Consider the following 20,257-nt stretch of genomic DNA (forward strand, 5'->3'; position numbering starts at 1 on the left):
TGCTAATGTCAAATCATTTAAATTGGCTTAATTGAATAGCTTTGCTAAAATGTGAAGATTAATGAGTCATAGGCCTGGTGGAATAAATGAAGAGACAAAACATAAATTACACCAGACTCTTCTCTTCCTCTCTTCACCTTCTCCTATAATTAAAAAAGCACTGGAATAATTGACTGTATTGACTCATGTAAGTATTTCAGACACTAAAAGAAAATTAAATTTCTCACAAACATAATAAACATAGAAAACAAAAAAATCAGAGTGTTTACTCTGGCACATCCTTTCTCTTATTGACTCATTGCATAAAAAGTCAAAATGAAATGCAATGCATGCAATACAAAACCAGAGTGGAGCTGATATAAGTGATAGACAAGGAGAACCACTTGTGTGATCTGAAGGTATGCTGCATCAACTAAAAATAACCTGGGTTTTAAAACTAGATAAGCCCCCCACAATGATGCCCATAGTTTTCAGACTATTGCAATAAACCAGGTAGCCAAAACAACTACAAATATATTCTTGCACACAATAAGTACCGTGTCAAGTACTTTGTTAATCGTTAGTTTTAGGATTTCTACTAACACTATTATAAAAACAACCATTAGCAATAGTTAAATATTTGAAATCAGAAATTAAAAATAAACAGAAAATAACATTTCATACCTTCTGCAACTGATCAAAAATATAAGATAAAGTCCTGGGAATGATGCCTCGATCACTGTAACGTTCTGCTCCTCCTGTGATGGTAAAAGTCTTGCCACTGCCTGTCTGACCATATGCAAAGATAGTACCATTGTATCCAGCCAAAACACTATACAATTAAAAAAAGGAAGATAATTAATATTTAAGGCAAAACATATTGTCCATGATCAACTTTGTATAGAACCAAAACACAATTAACAGTAATTCTTAATTACATAGCAATTATCTTTCATAATACAAGAGTACACTTTAATATATATTTTTTTTTCCTACATTTTATAGAATAACAGCTATCTAGAATGGAAGAATTTGTTAATGCCTTGATTTCATCCATTATAAGCTGATCATGTTTATTACTATTTACACTACCTTTTCATACTTTGCAGTTTGGCAGATGATTTTTTTGCAAGGATGATATTTAATCTCTTTAAAGACTGTAGATGTCAGGAATTGTGCCATTCATACACTAAAAGAATCAAGAAATATTTCACATAGGACCTCATTAAAAGCAAACAGAGAAAACTATATTACGGTTAGAAACTCACGTAGGGATACCAGGGTCCACCTTTTATTCTGAGAATACAACTATACTAAAATACCAGACTATGCTTTGAAAAGGATATGCAGGAGAACTTGTGCTTAAATCAGTGTAATAATGTCTTCATTTAATATGAAAATACACAAACCCACATTGGTAATAGCAAACTTTTCTGTTATAATTATGACTGCACAAGAAGCATTAATAGAACAGACAAAATAGCTATTAATGACACATCATGAAATGGCATTCAGACTCATCTTTTTCACACCTCTTACTTCTGTTTGCAGAAGTGCCTAATGAAAGTCCAGTTCAAATATTTTTCTCTAATTCACCACACTGCCACCATTAACTTCCACCTTATTTCCACCAAACACTAGATAAGCCTGTTAAATTTTGGATTGGATTTACTATGTTTAAGGACCCACCAATTTTGTTCAAAAAATTGAAAAGCAAAAATTATTCTTCTGCATTTTGTTTAAAGATGAAATGATAAATAAGCTACAATTCCAATAACTAAAAAGAGAGAAACAACCCTTGTGTAAGAGGAAAAGAAACATGTATATAGATAGCTGCTGGTCTGGCACCAAGAGAGATGCAATGATTCTCCAACTTAAAGTTTATTTAAAGGCCTGGGTAGTTGCCAAATTGCTTATTTTAATCCATTACAGTAGGATGTCAAAGACAACAACATAAACATGTTGAAAGGAACTACATTGAACATCTGCTCCTAAAACACACAAGAATGGAATATATATAGATATTAGATTCCAGATGTTACAAATAAAAACAATTATTATTATTATAAAACACCTCATTCATCTATCTTAGGAATTTCTAGTGCCCACTGTCACCATGTCTGAATGCTGCCGACAGTAATGAGTTGTCAGAGGGTGAAGGGTATCAACAGAAGTTCAGACACGGCAGATTCAAATCTAGCAAGAGGAAATGATTCTTCAAGCAAATTGTAGTTAAGCTGTGCAACTCTTTGCCACACCATGTTTTGGACATTAAAATGTCACACAAGCTTCAGCAGAGATTGGAATAAATCACCAAAACATTTTTCTTCAGGGCTACTAATCACAGAGAAATCAGAAAGTCCCTAAACTACAAATAACTGAAGACTAAGAGGATACATACAGGAGGCAGCTCTACATGCTTTTTGTTTTTTTTTCTTCTGAGCATTGCCTGTTAGTCCCTGTAAGAGACAACACAGTGCACTAGATGGAACCTTGGTCTGATGCAGTATAGTTGCTCTTCAGCTCTTAAAGGAGTTCTCTGGCTCTTCAGAGCTGGCAACTAGGGTTGTTAAACTTTCTTACTCCTTCTCTTTTTTAAAGGTGTATCTTGCAATGTGTTAAGAACTAGTAAATGTGTGACTGCAGACTATTAACTCAACATGATTTTATTCTGATTTCTAACTACTTCAGAAAAAGCTGTTGATTAGAATCACCTCATACGTAAACACAGGATAAAGCATCACATACTATATGATGTCAAAACAACTGCAAAAGTCAGTGAGTTTTGCTATTTGATTCCTATATATTCTTATATTTTCTGCAGTGCATCAGCACAGCTCTGAAAAGTTTTCCAGAAAACCCTGACAGCTCATAAAATGTGAATATATCCATGTCAATAATGCATTCTTTTAATCCAGTGCAATTATAGGTTATCCTAATATTGCATTACACAGATTATTTTGATTCCACAGTTATGTTCTTTAAATTCTGAGCTAAAAGTCAATCTTATTTTCTAAATTTATGTGCAAGTATCTATATATGTCTGCGTATAATTATATATGAATAATAATTGCATACTGTCCACATTTACAGCACATATATCTTTCATTCAGAGTGTATAACAGCTACCATCGAGTCAATTTAAGGACAGCCTGCTTGAGGTACTAAGGAAGCCTGGAAGGAAAGACTACCAATAATACCAGTGAAATTGCTGGCAAAGCCTTCTAAGAGTAACATACAACTCCATGAGGACTGGATGGAGAACAAATTCCCTTTTTAAGTCTGACACGCAAAACACTTATTTACATAAGAGACAAGGGACTAGGAGTTCAGGCAGGACTGACAAAGCTGCTTTGGCTCAGAAGCATGAGATCTGGCCTCCTGAAAAGAGTAGAGGGGAAGATGCAGTGAAAATGAAAAGCCTTCACTGCATCACCTTGTGCAGAGAAAATTAAACTTATGAACTACACAAAATTAAGGGGTTGTACATATATATACTTATAAAAGAACATAATCCAAAACAGAAAATATATAACTACCATTCTAAGTATAATAGTGTGACTATTAGTCAATGTCAATTTTGAAGGTCTGTATGTGATAACATGGATTAAGTCAAAAATCCAGGTCTGATGTGTCTCATTCACACTTATTTTAAGTAACTTCATGTGGAATCAGTGGCCATACAGGATGTTTTAGCAATGAACCTTGTGGACAACTTATTACCATAGGAAATACTTGTAGGAGACACACTTTGCTCTTTTCCAGTTCTAAGTACTTCAAGGCAAAAAAAACCCCAACCAAAACTCCATCAATCTATTTTTAGTTCATTTTCCCAAAGAGTTTAACACTGAACAGGTAACAATATCTGGATGGACCAATACCAAATCAATAACTATTTACTAAATACTCAAGAAGTTTAATATATGTACACAGTATTTTCAACTCAAGGTGCACAATTCCTTTAGGAAAATAAAAAGCTCAAAAACTTTCATAAACTGTTAGCCACCCATAAAATGCTGTTTAAGAAAACAAACTATACTGCATAATTACCCTTGGCAAAGAGATGGGTCCCTCAGACGCTGGAAGTCCTTATAGTGAGCAGAAAAATGTACATATTGTCTCTTTCATCCTGAAACAGAATTGCAGCAGATACCAAAAAAGTTTGCAACACCCATTACAACAAGAGAAGGGCATATTTTCTAAACAGCATCCACCAAAGGGTTCCTCAAAGATTCTCACTTGCAAATTAAAGCTGTCCGCAACAGTAGTGGAAGTGACTCTTGGCTGGGAAAGGTTCATAGAGAACCAGCAGCTTTTTTCTGCCTTTTCAGCAAAACCTACTTTGCAAGATGCCAGTTCCCACAAAGTCTGCATCTTTGCTCTTCAGAGTCTCAGAACAAAAGTCTCCAAATTTTGTTAAACTCAGTGTTTGAAACTGCACAGGTTCACATGGATAGTGATGGTAGTCATGTGAGCACTTAAGACTATACATATATAAAAAACATACAGCAAAAGTGTATTTTCAGTCATGCCCTCGTGGTGTTATCAGAATACCCAGAAATTTTTTTTCTCTCTGAAGGATGAATTTTGGCATGGTTAAGGAGACATTTGTTGAATACGTAGTCTCTTTGCTACTTCAAACAAAACACAAAGACCCACAAACCAAGGAGAGGCTTTGCAGAAAAGATCTTTCATGACCTTATACAACATTGTATAGTACCCTGTTCAGAAGTTCATGGACAACTTCCAGACAGATTAGCTAAAGTACTGTTGGAGAAATCTGTCTCTACCATATTTTACCCAAGTTACGACAGCCAGAGTTACTGGAGGGTCTTGTTTTTTTATCAATACTAAGCTAGACCTAAAAACACCTACTACAGAGAAAAGTAATTTTAAATACAATGACTAAAAATCTTGTCTAAATTTCTATATTTGTTTCATTCTATTACAGAATTCAGAGGGATCATTTTCATTATTCACTAAAACATGCAGGCATATATTTATAACATTTTATGATAGACTTAGTTTCTAAGAGAAAAGAATAATATATATTAAAAAATCAGTTTCTAAAAAATTGTTGATTTGGCTTTGCTTGTACTGCTTATAACCACATACTCCATGTTTCTATCTGGAAAACATGGACCAACATAAATGTGTCAAGGAAAACTTAATTTGCCACATGCATGAGCAGCAAGTCTGACTTTCTGCAGGTCACACCTGTGAACAGTAAGATGCATTTGATGGGAACAAATTTCATTGGCCTGAATTTCTGCATACAAGGAATTCTCAAAGAAACCTGGCCAAGACTTCAAATTCTGTTAAGGTAAGATTTCCACAAAAACTTGACATTTCAGAGAAAACATGGATGGGCAATAGGTCTTCAATCACATTGAATATACTGAGCTGTCTTCACAGCTTATTAATGTGTGGAAGATTGTTTCATGACTGCTAGGAAAGGCCCCAAAAAGTCAGTTGCAAATTCAAAGAGGGCAGAACTGAACAAATATAATATTAATATTTAAGATTTAACTCATTATACCAGATTATCATGATTTCCAGAATTTGTAGCTTAAGTGATAATTATGTCAATACTGGGTAAATATATCTTTTTAGACTGAATATTTATTTTTGTGTTTCAGTGAGAATACATGTGGTCAAGTCATATGAAGTTTCACATATTACAAAACTGAATATAAGAAAAAAATGTCTGCTTGCTTTATTGGAAATGTAAACATGTACATCTATGTAACCACTTCTACATACATTTCATGCATGTTAAGGTGGGTAGGATGATAGGCATTAGTCTTGTCTTTTTGATCACTGCAAGAAAAGTTGATTTAAATCAAAATATTGATGAAGAAACAGCATGATTGTCTGCCAAGTATTATGAGCTCGTCAAGAAGTATTTATGCATTAAGAAAGTCTCTTTAGCAAAGTTAATATCACTGAACAACACAAAGTAGTGCAAAAAGATTTTGCATGGTGGAAATCAGAATAAGAATGCATGGGAAAAAAGCAAATAACACCATAAATTGCAGGCAAGCAACTCCCTAAGTACTAATAATTATTGTTTATTACATTCCTAAATCTTCTTTATCCTTTTAGTCTGCATTGTAATTTATCATCAAATTATATGTTCTCTTCAAGAGGATTATAATTTAGAAAAGGATTAAATCTGTTCTTACATTTTACCTGAAGAATTGAATGCTCCTTTTCTGGTCAAGCACTGAAAACTTACTGCTGGTTTTTAGCAACCCAACAGCTTGTGCTTCACCTCACAGAGCTAAACAGCAACAAGTTTAAGCAGAAAGAAAGCATTGAATATATCCTCTATTTGCTTAGGATTTAAATCACACCTTTTCCAAGCAAAAGGTGGTTTGTGCACACAGCTGACTAAGGAGGTTGATTTGATACCACTGCTAGATAAACCTAATCATGTATTACAGCAGCAGCTTGATGGGATAAGTTAAAAATGTTCAAGTTTTACCTCCAGCTATGACACAGACTAGGAAAAAAAATCTACCCCAACAACAGTGATTGAGACAGGAATTGCAATACTTTTAGTATTTTTTCTAACCAGAATACTAAGGGATACTTTCCCTTCACTGGGAAAGTTTTCTACCTGGAAAGTGTTAAGTAAGATCATGATCCACAGCTTATTCAATTCAATGACCACCTTTCCAATATGTCACTGAGTTTTAGGGGGAAAATTTGATGCAGCAAATTTTCTGCTGCTGCAGATATGCTTGAAACATACTACAGGATTTACACCTATCTGTGTGCATCAAAAACCTTAGAAACTCCCAACATACATTCTACAAATATTTTTTCCAATTAACGTGGAATACTCAAAATTTTAGTACTTCTCTTGTTTTGAAAAAAAAGACATAATAGAAAATCTGAAGGCTGAAGTAAATATTCCTTATACATTTCACTTTCAGTACAACCTTAATACCACCTAATAACCCAAGCGTTGTCGCATAAAAGCTTACATAATGATGATTGCTCAAGAAAATCAGTTTTGGCCTTATGACAAATTAATTAAGACATGTGTTCTCTGCTGCACTTTGGACTTTTGAGAAACTATCCATTATCAAACATAGGACAATTTTTTACATTAACGTAAAGAAGAGCAATACCATGTTTTTTTTCCCTCAAGTTTCTTACTCACTTATCAAGTAACCTGCATGTTCTAACTTGTAATTAGTGGTGAATTAAAAACATGCACAGTGAGATATGAACTTTTAATTTGAAAATTCTGTTCAGATCCCTGTTTAAATGAATGCTGTTACAGAGTTATTGACTGGCATTTCAGTCACACTACTGCCTTGTCTCAATCCCAAAAGCTGTCTAACTCCCAAATATAGTGTGATACAGAAGTATAACTCATGGAAGCAATGATATGACTATATGATTATGACTAGAGTCTAAAATATCATTCAGTACTTTGTCCTTGACTATCTGAGACAATATAAATAGTGGTAGAAGCCAAGTGACAGCAGACAGAGGTTGAAAGCAGACTGAGGTTGTTTTGTTGTGGTTGGGTTTTCTGACTACACTTTGTTTTAATTTCCTGTGAAGATCATTTGTTCTATTTAAAGCTTACAGACAAAACTTTTCATTTGTTTCTGTGCTCATTGTTAATGAGATTTTAGGGAGGCTTTTGCCTAAGTATAACCAAGAAGTCCACTTCCTCTGCTGCTGCACTGTTTTTGCTGAGTCAAACAGAACAGTTACCTTCAAAATTTGGAAGGAAAAAAAAAAAAAAAAAAAAAAAAAAAACCTCTCCTCGATTTCTGTCCCCACTTTTGGGTTCACCAGCAGATGAAAAATGCACTAAAGAAACTGGAGTGAGCCTGTCAGAACAAATTGAATTGAGGCTGCAGCATGTCATGCACAAGAAGCCAAGTAAACTGTTTCCTATCAACCCAGATAAGAGAAAGCCCTACATGTACCTAATCAGCACCTTCTGCAATGGATCATTAGAGATGGACTCAAACTCCTCCCAGAGGTTTACACTGGTAGAACACAAAGCAGTGGTCACAAGTGGCAAGAGAAGAAACTCCAAGTGGGTATAAGGAAAATATTCTTCACAGTGAGAGTAGTTAAGCCTTGGAACAGGTTCCCAGATGGATTGTGGGATTCCCATCTTTGGACACTTTTGAATCTCTATTGGATGAGGGCCTGAGAAACATGACCTAGAAGCCAGACTTACTTTCCACAGAAGATTGGTCCACATGATCTACAGAGATCCCTTATTACTTAATTATTCTAATGGGCTGAAAAAGTTCAAAGTGAAAGTTTTGCACAGAGTTTATAATATGAATAAATAAAACAATAAAAAACCCTTATTTAATAACACTAAAATCTGTGGTTTTAAGTAGGTAAGAGAAAATTCTGAGAACAAGAAAAAACTTTGATCTTAAAAACTAATTTAATTTTCTTAGTTTATTTTGGCTTCTTATTATCATTTTTACCTGAGTTCTGCCAACTTCATTTTAAATGAGTAGTAACATAAAAGGCATGTGGTCAAACAAATACTCAATACTATAAAATACTAGAGTAATGAAAAAAGCAGAAGAAACCAATATCTCTGATATTTGGATACTGCTGGCCCTGTCTTTATCTCAGTTCTTGCAGATCTGAAGTTGTTTTTCATCAGTGTCCCTCATTTTCCTTCCTTCTAGTGAAATAGAGATTTTTGGAATTCACTTAAGTTAACAAAATGAATTAAGCATTTATATTTTAGTTTGTAGAGTTATGTGTTGAATTTTAACCTTTTACTTATGAAACCTCTACCATGGTTCAAAGGGCATAAGAAAAATGCAAATTTCTGAAGCTTCTTGCATAAAAGAACAATACCCAGGGATGCAAAGAACCTAGATAAAGAAGCCCCTCTGTCTCCAAGCCTATCAAGACTGACAGACGTTCACAGATAAGCAGTGAAGGACAGAAATCACACGCGCAGAGAGGAAAAGTTCAAAAGTTCAGCAATGAGGAAGACTAAAATCTTCAGCCTCAGAAGACCCCCCGAGACGCCCGCGCAACCACCACACCAAACCACGTGTGCCCAGAAGGGCGTGGATCTATTTAGCATGAGAGGAGAGGACAGGCGGGGCCAGGGGATGAATATGCATGCCAAAGTTGTGTAATGTGTTGCATATGGAACATCTTTGGGAATAAAGGTGTGGGTCAGACTGAGGCTCCGGACACAAGGTTTTGGAGAGCTAAACCCTGAAACTAAAGCCTCCATAATGGAGAAAATTAATATATAAAACAAGGCTTTTATCAGCTAACACTGAAATAAAGGAGAAGAATACCCCTTCCTGTTTATTAGAGCACTGTATAGGTGATCTGTTCAACTGGAAAACGTTTCCATAGTCTAGCAAAATACTCCAAAGGGAAAAAAAGTAGCCAGTTTCTTACTAGTTAGTTTTGATATGCTGAACTTTTGTTGAGGATAACTAAGTCCATAGCACATAATGAGTCTTAACACTTCTCTTTCCAAACACACTTAAATATGATAAAGATTTTTTTCTGCAGTCAACATTAAACTCAGAAATACTTAAAATTAAGTGCGTGAGTTAATGTGAAGCTATATATGATAATATCAGATAAGCAAAGAAATATCTTTTGGATGAGAAAATAAGCATTATTTTTAAGTCTATTTAGCTTATTCTAATGAAATCTCAAATGCACTGGCTTTTCATTTTCACTGTCAGATTTCTGCTTTATGTGGGACTTTGGAGAGGAAAACAGGAGAGGTGGGGAAAAAGAAAAAAATATAGAGATATATTTTTCTTCCTTGTACCACTTGAGAAAGGCTTAGTGTCCAGCTGAAGTTGTTTGTTTTCCTACAGTGCTAAACATGAGACTGTGCAATAGATTGGGAAATAACTTGCAGAGTTGTGACTTAAACCAACAGGTGGGTCAGAAAATGAATGAGAAAGAAGTTGGCACTTGAAGTAATACTTCACAACTCACTACTAGTCTGGATTTTGAGCAGTAATTTTGATAAAAAAGCAAACACTATGCAGAAATTCTGCTTCCTCCTGCACGGAATTTTCTCCCACACTAAAACCACTACAAATTTCAGCAACACAGACAGTAAATTGAGCAAAGAGAATGGCATAAAATCCATTTTCCATTGAAAAATACACCTGTTTCAGAGTGGCATTCAATCCACAGAATGAATGCAGAAGTCTTCATTAGTCTTAAATATCTGCCTCTCCAGGCTGTGAGATAGGAACATTGTTTGATTATGAAAATGGAGGATAAAAAAAACCAAAACAAAACAAAACAGTGCCAAAAGCATTGCCTTACATGTCAAAACACAAGTTATGAAAAGACTTAGGAATATCACCACAAACATTAATGAGAGTCCCTAGCTTAATGAAAATTATATGGGGGGATAAAATTTTTATTAGGTTTACCTCTACATTAAACTATATAAAAAATACTATTCTAAGGCAATGAAGTCAGCTTATATTGCAGACAAAAAAAATAATTGGGCATTGATTTCCATCGCTATACAACAAAAGAGGCAACACTAGCATTGCTATTTGAAGAGTCAAAAAAGGAACCTTAGTATGCATAACGTTCTTAGGGGATTGTGTATCTCCTGGATTCAGATATATCAGTATTTAGTAAATTAGAACATCAATCCACTTTTACAACAATAAGACAGACTCGACAGCTCTCCTTCAAGTAATACAACAAAAGCAGAAATAGCTTTTCCCTGGTTACTTGCAGGATCAGCAACATACCATTCTGCTACTGGTTTGGCAATGCTGTCAAAAATCACATCTTGTTTTGCCTCTTGATCAAAAATTTTCTGAAATCTGAAAATATTAAGGAAATAATAATTGCTTAGAATATTAAAACAGTACTTGATTCATAAATTTTTGTTTGTGTTTGTAATAGTCAATGTTTACATCGTTAGGCTTACATAACTTAGTACAATGTTTTCCCTGTAGTCTTAACCACAGCTTACTGTTGTGCTATTGTACATAAATAGGCTGTACACAGAGCTGCTTTGACACAATCTGAACAATAAAATCTTCTGATAAAATGATGTGGCTTAGAAAAAAATAAACTGTATTTTAATCTATCAAGAGAATTAGTGTTTGTAACTGGCACCACACTGAATCCTGGATAAATAGATTACACTATAACCAAATACAGCATCCCACCAATACAGCCAGGCTCACATTTTTTCACGCCATTTCCTTTATTCTGCTGCACAATTACTATAGGTCACAATGAGATATTTAATTAAATATGTTTTGTCACTTTCTATATAAAATATCTGCAGTTATTTTACAGAATCAGAATTCTTGAGGTTGGAAGGGACCATTTGTTCCAATCCTCCTGCTGCCTCTGCATCATTCTGTTCATGTGGATGGAGTGTTCTTGAGCTTAGAGAAGGTGATCCTTGAAAATCAGCCAGTTTTCCTGGTCATCTCAATTCTTTCAAGCAGATTCATAAACAAGCCAAAGTCTGCATTTATGAAGTCCAGGGTTGTGATCCTGCTTTTTGCCTTACTCCCTTCTCTCAATATCCTTATTTTCATTATCTCATGGCCACTGCAGCCAAAGCTACTTCCAGGCTTAATATCTCTCAGCAGTTTGTCCATGTTTGCCAATATCCAAATTGGCTTAACTGTATGTTAGGAAGTTGTCCACATGTTCCACCAGCCCTCCATACTGCTGCTGCCCTGCTGTGTTGGCCCCATATTTGGAACTCTATTCTTGCACAAAACTCCCAGGGTGTGTAGGAAGAAAGGCCTTACAGGCACTGGATATATAGAAAGGCACTGTGCTGACCCATGCGGTGGGTGCAGTATCACAGACAAATGCAATACACAAAACATGAAAACATATATTCTATCCTACTAATCAGTCAAGTAGCTCAAACAATTATTCTTGTATTGTCTTAAGGATAATAAGGCATAGGGTTTCTCCAAATGCATCTCTACAGAGTTTTTAATAAATTATAAAGTCAGACAAACATATCAGCATCCATTAAGTCAGGCTTGGGGATCTACAGACTAAGGTAGTGTTGCGTACGAATCTATTTGGAGAGGGCAGCTCCTCTTTTTACAAGCAGGTTACTTTAGCTGATGTAAAACTACATCAGTCTGAGCTGCAGTTGTTCATGTGGAGCTCTCTTTTTAATAGCATTGAGAACTAATTACTTGTTGTTTATTATAAAAAAAAAAGAAGCATATCCAAACTGGAAAAAGACAGTCTTGACCTCATCAGAAGAGGTTCTTATATAGCTAGCTTTAAAATTTTGGTGATGAATAAAGTGTTGCCTCACTTTCCTGTTAAGTAATAAAAACGTTTGATATTGCTGTACTGGTTTTAAGTTCCTAAAAAATATTTACACTCTCAAACCAAGGATTTATTTCTAGCAACAGTTTCTGGTTTTCTTTACTTTGGCTGTGTCTGAAACACAGTATCTAAACATAATGTTTTACATCAAGACTTCTTTAGCCAGTCTAGGACAACTCATTAGATCACAGTCCCAATTCAGTTTCATACACAAATTCAAAACAAAGTGCAAAAATAGAAGAACTGATAAATGAATCTTTGAGATGAGACTTAGAAATGTATAATGACTTGCAATGGAGAGACAATAGTATGACAATTTTGTCCAATGCTATCAGACCTGTTGTGGTGAAGAGTGTATCCTGAAGTATTCCACTTGTTAAGGGAATCATAAAAAAATAAACCCATCCATACTCTAATTTAATTTTGAAGTTAGACTTTTCCTGATTCTATATATCTGTATCATTACACATAGCATTGTCAGTCACTAAAGGCAGAAGGTACAAAGATAAGGCTTCTACTCACTTGAACTTGTAGCTTTCTTGTTTATTACTGATGAGCCCATCTCCTAAGTCACGTGGCACAGTAATCTCCAGACTGGGCAGAGGTTCCTCATTATCAACTGAATAACTCTAATAAGGATGGATATGAATTCACAGAATAACTTCATCAATAGAACAGCATTACCCTTAGATATAACACTTACCTAAGCTTAACACCTCTAATTGTCTGGAGAAAAACTTGTTACAAATTGTACTAAATACGTGAGCAGATCTCCCTTAACTACTACACAACAAAATCAGCACACAACAGTATTATCCTGTCACCATGTAAACACTACAATAACACTTTAAACAAAACCATAGCCTCTTTGACATAATTTACTTACTAAACCACTTTAATGTCTGTGATGTTATAAAACAAAAAAAAAAAAAAAAGGCACGACCCCCAGTGCAAACCTCTCCAAAAAATCTGGAAGAATATATTAGGAGAGGCTACGACAAGACAAAGGCTGCGATGAGAAGAGCTGGTTTAAAACAAGAAGGCAATTAAGAGACCTAAATGCACGGTTGCCGAGGAACACTTTCATTATCTTTATTATCCCTTGGAAGGGCAGCTGTACACTTGGAGGAACACGCTCCCCTCTCTTGCTCAGAACGCTGCTGAACTGCGCAAACCCAGTGACGCGTGTCAAGCGTTTTCCTGCGGAGCCTCTGTGCAATAGCGGCTGAGGAACTTCTCAGCCGCTCCCCCAACAGTTACAGCCTAAACTCCTCTACTTCGTGATTTTATGGACTTCCTAAGGCTTCGGACAGCAGGAGCTTCTCGCCGCACACCCACCCGCATACCAGCCTCTCCGCCCCCGCCAACCGCCCGAGCCTCTTGAAGGGGATGGGCTCTACCTCGCTGCCCCCACCTGAGCGGAGAACGTGGGTCCCTGGGCAGCCCTTGGCTCTCCCCAGCTTCCCCAGCACATCCCCCGGGCACAGCTCCCAACCTACCCCCGCTTGCTGCCGCCTGCCCAGCGGCTTCACCCGCGCGTACACCCGGATCGTTTCCTTCACCATCGCCGCCACCGCCGCCGGGCCCCAGCAACGGTAACCGGGCACGGCCGGCGGGCACGCGCCACCCTCGCACGGCCTCAACGAGCGCGGAGCCGCCCTACCTAGCCTGCCCCGGGAGAGCCGCCTGCCCCCCGCCAGCTGTGCTCCCGGCGGCCGGAGCTTCGCAGCTGAGAGCGCAGAGGTGCGGGGGGCGTGCGGAGCGCCCCGGGCATTCCCCGCCTGATGTCTTGCGCCGCACCTGTTTAGCCGCAGGGATCTCCCGGCTGAGCCCACCTGTGTCAGGCTCAAAAGAAGGTCTTTTGCCCTTATGTAGTTGAAGCACCATGGAGAGAAATACCAAGATTACAGGCACTGAGGACATAAACTCCTTAATTGGAATATGAAAATGATTGTGAAAAAACCAAAATTTCTAGTGGAAAAAGATGTTGTCTTGCTACAAGAGCTAAACTTAGAAAGCAGTAAGGGCAGAACCCCATTATTCTGTGGTTACTTGTGGAAGAGCCACACAAACAACAGGATTGTATTTTGGCCTTAGTTTTGGTGGGATATAGTGGCAGGGACCAGATTACTGTGATTGCAAGCACACTAATTTAAATTAAGTGGAAAATCAGGGACATGATTATGGAGGAGAGAAGGAAAGAAATTTCTCTAACTCAGATATGGTAAAAGTATGCTAAACTTGTATCCCAAATAGGAAAAATAGTAGGGAAAAGGTTTTCTCTCTCAGCTGAGCAAAGAACTGTCTTAGAAAATATGTGAGGTGTAAGTAGTGAGCCTTCAGGGAATAAAATAGAAAAAGGCTGATCACCATCTAAAGTCAACTGCAAAAAGTCAAAAGGGTAAAAATGAAAACAAATGGAAAATATTACTTGGTGATTAAATAAAGAGTGAAAGAAAAACAGGGCATTGCAATGGGATAATGGAATAAATAGTAATTATCTTCTCAGCATTGCTCCAAAATGATGAAAAAAATTGTCTCTTGTCAGTAGGTATTGGGGTTCCCAATATTCCGACAGAGACCTGCCCGGGCTTGCCTTGCTGCTGAGTCCAATGGCGGCAGCTGGGATGTTTCCTCCCCAGTGACACCCTTGGGTTACTCAGAGGCTGCGAGCGATAATCCTCAGTGGAGAGGCTTCAGGCGATGGTGAAGAAAGGAGGCACTTCTGCTAGAGCTTGATCCAGAGTCTTTATTTCAGCTACAGAGTTGTGGACCTGGTGGCAGCTCCAACCAAAGGCCCGGCCACATGGCTGGATTGTCCTTTTAACCCGGGGGTAAGGGGAGGGGCAGGGACAGGTAGCCACCAACCAGGTGAGGGGGAGGGGTGCCAGGGGAGAAGGGGCACTTAGGTCTACCAATAGCCACAGGGGGCAGGGGGTATCTTTCAAATCTGCCAATCACTCGACCCCCGGACCCCCTGTCTCACAGCCAGGGCTCATGGGGGTTGGGGCGGGGGGAGAGGGTTACCTTTGGGAGGGAGGAGACACACCACAACAAGTAGGGATGGGGATGTTGAAGGCGATGTTAGAAGGAGAAGTGACTACAGGTAGGGAAACAACTGCAGCCAAGAAGGAAGCAGAACATACAGTGTTCAATTAATTTAGACTAAGAGATCAGGATTTGAGAGGGAAGCATAAATAATTTCAGTTCCAGAACTCTGAAAGAATTGTGATGTTTAATTGAAATTTCGGGAACTGAAATGTTCGTTTGCTTGTTTGGAATTGAAGTGATCCAGGACAGTACACTATTTTATATTTCTAGACAGAAAACCACACATTTAATAGTCAGCTGTGTTATTTAGCAGCTTATCTGGACTGTGAATTAGTCAGGCATCAGACAAAATACTGCAGTTAATTGTGAGGAAAGCCATTTTATATCTGCCCATGTTCAGTAGCTCGAGTATGGAGCTGGGTGAATGACGCTATTGCTTCTGGGGCCAAGCCTGCTCTGAAAATGGTTTAGGTGCCTTTCTTCAGCCTGAGCTGTAAACTCTGAGCCAGTGGCACAGTGAAGACACACTGTTTTATTACAGGAGAGTCTGAATATGCTATGGCACAGAGAAGCCAATGAGCCAGTTTAGACTGAAGCTGCTTCCAGGATAAAAGAATGGCCTTTCAAGAAAGGCCTGAATGTGACAGCCAACTAAAAATGTACATGTCTAGAGATTATACCTTATGCTGGAGGCATGAAAAGTATTAATTTGCTGTAAATTTACTGTGTGAGATCTTCCTGTATTCCCTGGGAAACCACCTTGTACTTGAGGAATTTTCAGCATTTACATTTATGTTAAACCTCAAAGATGTGTCAATTTTCTTCAACTCCAGGATTTGAGGAAGTGCGCCACACAACACAAGCAACCTATAGACTTGAAAAAATTATATGACTGTATAACTTATAGGATCTGGCAATTTCATGTTTTAAAAAGGTCAGCCATTGCCTTCTGAAGTAATAGAGCATTGAAATGAATCATCTCCCTCTACTGTTGTAATTTTCTTCCATTTGGAAAATAATATTGGTCATAATATATACTGGACCTGGCAATTCAACAACTTGTGTCCATTATGTCACCTAGCAACTTATTGTGCTTCCAAATAAACAGCCTGGTGAGTTTTATAATAGACCAAACTTTCAAGTCCTGTCTTTTTTTTCCCCCCAAAGTTTTATTTTTGATAGACTTTACTTATTCTTGGCAACTATCATACCATTTGGCTGAGATAATGATTAGAAGTTAGAACACTAAAATATTTCCATAGATCAGCTGGGCAGGATGAAGGCCCAAAACTCGTGCCAAAGCCTGAATTTGTCCCATCACCCAACTCCTGAAAACATAATGCCAAATATGTATCTTTTACATGACCAAAAACACTTCTTAAGTGACCAGAAATTAAAGTTTGAAATCAGGCCTAAATTTAGGTACAGTATCTGTTGAGTCTGCTATGTGAGCACTGCCAGAAATAGTACAAACTTTATAGTAAAAGGTGTGGTAATACAGAAAATTAGGTTTCTGAATATTAGGTATTTGAATGGAATATGAAAAGGTTGAGGCAATATTTTTTGGTATTTCATGTACCATGCCAAAGCCCTATAACCCTTGTTTTCTTCTGCTTTATGTTCAGCATTAAAGTGTTTAATGCTGTCGTGTAGACAAAACTGCCTTTTTCAGCTTTTAATAGTCCAGCCCTGAGAGGAAAGATGTTTTCCTCTTTTAGGCTACTGTTACAATCTGTTTCTTAGGAAACAGGGCTACATCTCCATGTATGTAAGAAAAACATTTGGAAAATACCTTAAAAATATCACTGTTCTCACATTCTTACCCAATGCATTTATACATGCCCTAAAAATGTGCATCTTGGTAGACTCAGTCAAACCAGAAAATCTGAAAATGTCCTCCTTAGGGCTTACATATATGCATAATTATATGTCTTTAATTGCTTAGCTCTTTTAGAGTAAGGAAAAATTCCATAGAGAAATCTAGGGATTCTTTGGACTCTGACTGCAGCAGACAAATCTTTTTTTCAAGTTGGGCATTTTGTTTCTGGTTTGGGGAATGAAGTGGGGCTGGGGGGTGGGGTGGTTCATCTTCTAAATGCTAAACTGGAGCCTTTGTTGCAAACTAGGATGAGGAATGTTAACAGGAGACAAAGCTAATTCCAATGCATTGAAAATGTTATCTGCCGAGTTTTCTCTACCTCCTTCCTACATTTTTCTTTAGCATGATAGTTTCTTATTGATGTTTTATTATGAAACCTTCCAAAGTCCATTTTTGATTTGTCTCTGACTAAGGAGAGACAAAATTCTAGGTGACTATGAATAGAAAAATCTGTAGGGTTTGGGCTTTTTTTAATCTGAAAACTGGTGAGAAATTTAGAGTGTTATGTTCAATTCTGCTGAATAATTTCTTTTATAGTCATTGCATAACTAGTTTGTGTATGCTCTTTTTTTGAAGAGGATTAAAATTCCATCACCTTCAACAAGACATTATAAAATTCAATTATTGGATACCATTGATTTACAATAATCTTAAAGCCAAGGATTAGAAGTTTTGTTGAGCACTGTGTAAGTTTAGCAAGAGCTGTTTGGTACACCTCTAAGTTTAGGACAGGTGGCAATGCTGGAAAAGAGGAAAATAAATAGAAATAATGTGGGTAATATTAGCAGAATGGTCAGAGGCTAGGATTTTCTTATCAAGCTGTTACTGTAAAGAGAATTTAAAGAAAGAATTATAATAATTCAACAGATCTTCACAGAGCTGTCTTGGGGAATGAAAACTAGCATCACAGAAAACAGTGAAAGGTATGTTTGAAAGTGCAAAATGAAGTTGATACCATTGATAGATCATAGACAGAAACTTATCTGTAAGGTGCTCATGAATATGGTGTTACAGTATGGAGAAGGACCTTAAAGAAAAACTAAGTAATGTGGTAAAGACAGGAGAGATGCTGGAGGAGGCACAGCTGTTGACAGTGTGGAGCGGTAACTGAAAGGATGATATTAAGCAAGAACACAGAGTCTGTGTGTGGGACAGGGTAAGAGGGGAGGGTAGAGAAGCTGTCATTCGTTGACAACACATGTAAGGAGAATACAACAATGCAACAGAAGGTGATTACAGCCAGGGAGTGAAATTAAATTTTGTAGCTCAAAAGGTTGTGATTAAAGATACAGGTTGTGATCTCGGTTTCACAATTATTGTTCATTGGGAATAGAGGGCATGATGCAGGGAGCTGTAGCAAAAGAGTCCCTAGAATATAAGTATAAAGGAGAACTCCAGCTAGTAAAAATAAAGTTCATGGTTTAGGTAATGTAAAAATTAAAATGAGAAAGTAAAATGAAGTGTTACTTTGGAGGCAAAGGTAAACAGAGGTAGCAAACCTCTTGAGGGCTTTTTGTTCAGCCTTTTTATTTGGATGGAATAGATCGAAGTGTGGAGCTAGTATGAGGAAAGTGAATAGACATAGAAGAGTAATTAAGAAAAATACAGAAGGAGAATAGTTTATTTCATAAGAAGATGGATTTGGATGGGGTAACCATTACTTGAGTGAGTGAGAAGATAAGTGTTTTATGGGATGATGAAGGGAGTTGCACAAGAAAAGATGGCCATCTTTAAGGAAGCAAAAGTTCATATCATAATCTCAGTAGCACAGCATGCCTAAAACCGAGGGAAATTATACTACCCAGGTCCACTGATCTCAGGAAGCTTCCATAATGAGCATTCTTTTATTATGCTAATACTTGCACAGACTCACAAGTCCTTCAATTTGGATGTAATAATATGCTCCAGCCAGGTATGCCAGACATTAAAATGTTTACAGTTGTTACCTGCTTTTTTCTTCAAGATAAAAAATTAAGCCATGGAATAATTAAACAGTAAGTTCAATTTTGCAAGCACACCCTGCAGTGAAGCCAGAGAAAATGGTTTCTAAAGTAGTGAGGCACTAAATACCTTAAAATACCAAGATCAACTTTCCCACTGAAGTTTTCCATGTGCCTTGCTGTAAACATGACAACACTGGTTTTCCCCATACAGTTCTGTGAACTAAGAAATTAAGAGGCACTCTTGATCTGTTTTAAATCAACTAGAACAGCCCTCATGTTAGCACAGTGCAACAGTACCTTAAGACCTCCTTTTTCTAGATATTTCCAGGTAATACAAGGAAAAAAAAGGATTAGTTTTGTTGTTTTTTTTTTTCTTTAAATATTCAGGTTTTAGCTCAAAATAACCCAACTACTATTGCTTATTCAACTAGTATTGCAAATTCAGCCTGGTCTAGTGCCCTATCAAGGGCAGGGAGGCTGGAACTAGATGGTCTTCAAACTCCTTTCCAACCCATCCATTCTGTGATTCTACATCTCAAATGCCAAATACTTTTAAGGCTGCATGATTTTGTCATGTGCTGATATGACACATCTGCAGTTGAGAAATCTCATAAATGGGCAAGGGCTGGTATCCAGGGACTGCAAACCTCAGTTATTTGCCAGTGTGAGAAGGCATACTTCTTGTCTGAGTAATTAGATGAAAAAACGAAATGTTCATTTACCCAGTGTTGATCTTCCAGCTCTAGCTTGGCCATGAATTGCTACTTAGTCATTGTTTAGACTACTCTAGAGTCCTTCAATTAAGAATCCTCAAGAACATAATGAACTAGTGAGTTGCAATTCTCTTGCATTTGAAATTAATCCTCATCAAATTAAAGCTGTGTCTCAGATCCTAATATTGCAAGCACAAGTGACCTGTTAAAAACAGTTAATATAACTTGCATGCTACCTGTTTTTCACATATAGCTGAAAAGAACACAGGAAACTTAAAACAGCCAAAGGTGAAAATAGAAAAACTCCCCTAAGTTAGTAACTGTACTGCACTTTATGTTCGTTATTTATTCTCCAA

General features: G+C 37.2%; 1 protein-coding gene across 11 annotated transcripts in view; it reads right to left on the reverse strand.

Moving 5' to 3' along the window:
* KIF6 (kinesin family member 6) overlaps positions 1 to 14,258 on the reverse strand; it is a 167,860-nt gene extending 153,602 nt beyond the window's left edge. For 4 of the 11 annotated variants that reach the window (XM_068185499.1, XM_068185494.1, XM_068185490.1 and 1 more), the window contains exons 1-4: positions 14,116 to 14,256; positions 12,838 to 12,944; positions 10,746 to 10,820; positions 664 to 811 (exon numbers count right to left, since the gene is read on the reverse strand). In XM_068185499.1, the coding sequence (XP_068041600.1) occupies positions 664 to 811; positions 10,746 to 10,820; positions 12,838 to 12,944; positions 14,116 to 14,238 (453 nt within the window). In that variant the 5' untranslated portion in view covers positions 14,239 to 14,256. Of the gene's footprint in view, positions 1 to 663; positions 812 to 10,745; positions 10,821 to 12,837; positions 12,945 to 13,814; positions 13,940 to 14,115 lie in introns of those variants that run through there. The other 7 variants (XM_068185495.1, XM_068185491.1, XM_068185500.1 and 4 more) reach the window with 5 other exon arrangements.
* Between the last annotated feature and the right edge of the window lie 5,999 nt (positions 14,259 to 20,257).

This window comes from Anomalospiza imberbis, chromosome 3 (genome assembly GCF_031753505.1).
Source record: "Anomalospiza imberbis isolate Cuckoo-Finch-1a 21T00152 chromosome 3, ASM3175350v1, whole genome shotgun sequence".
Classification (NCBI taxonomy): domain Eukaryota; kingdom Metazoa; phylum Chordata; class Aves; order Passeriformes; family Viduidae; genus Anomalospiza; species Anomalospiza imberbis.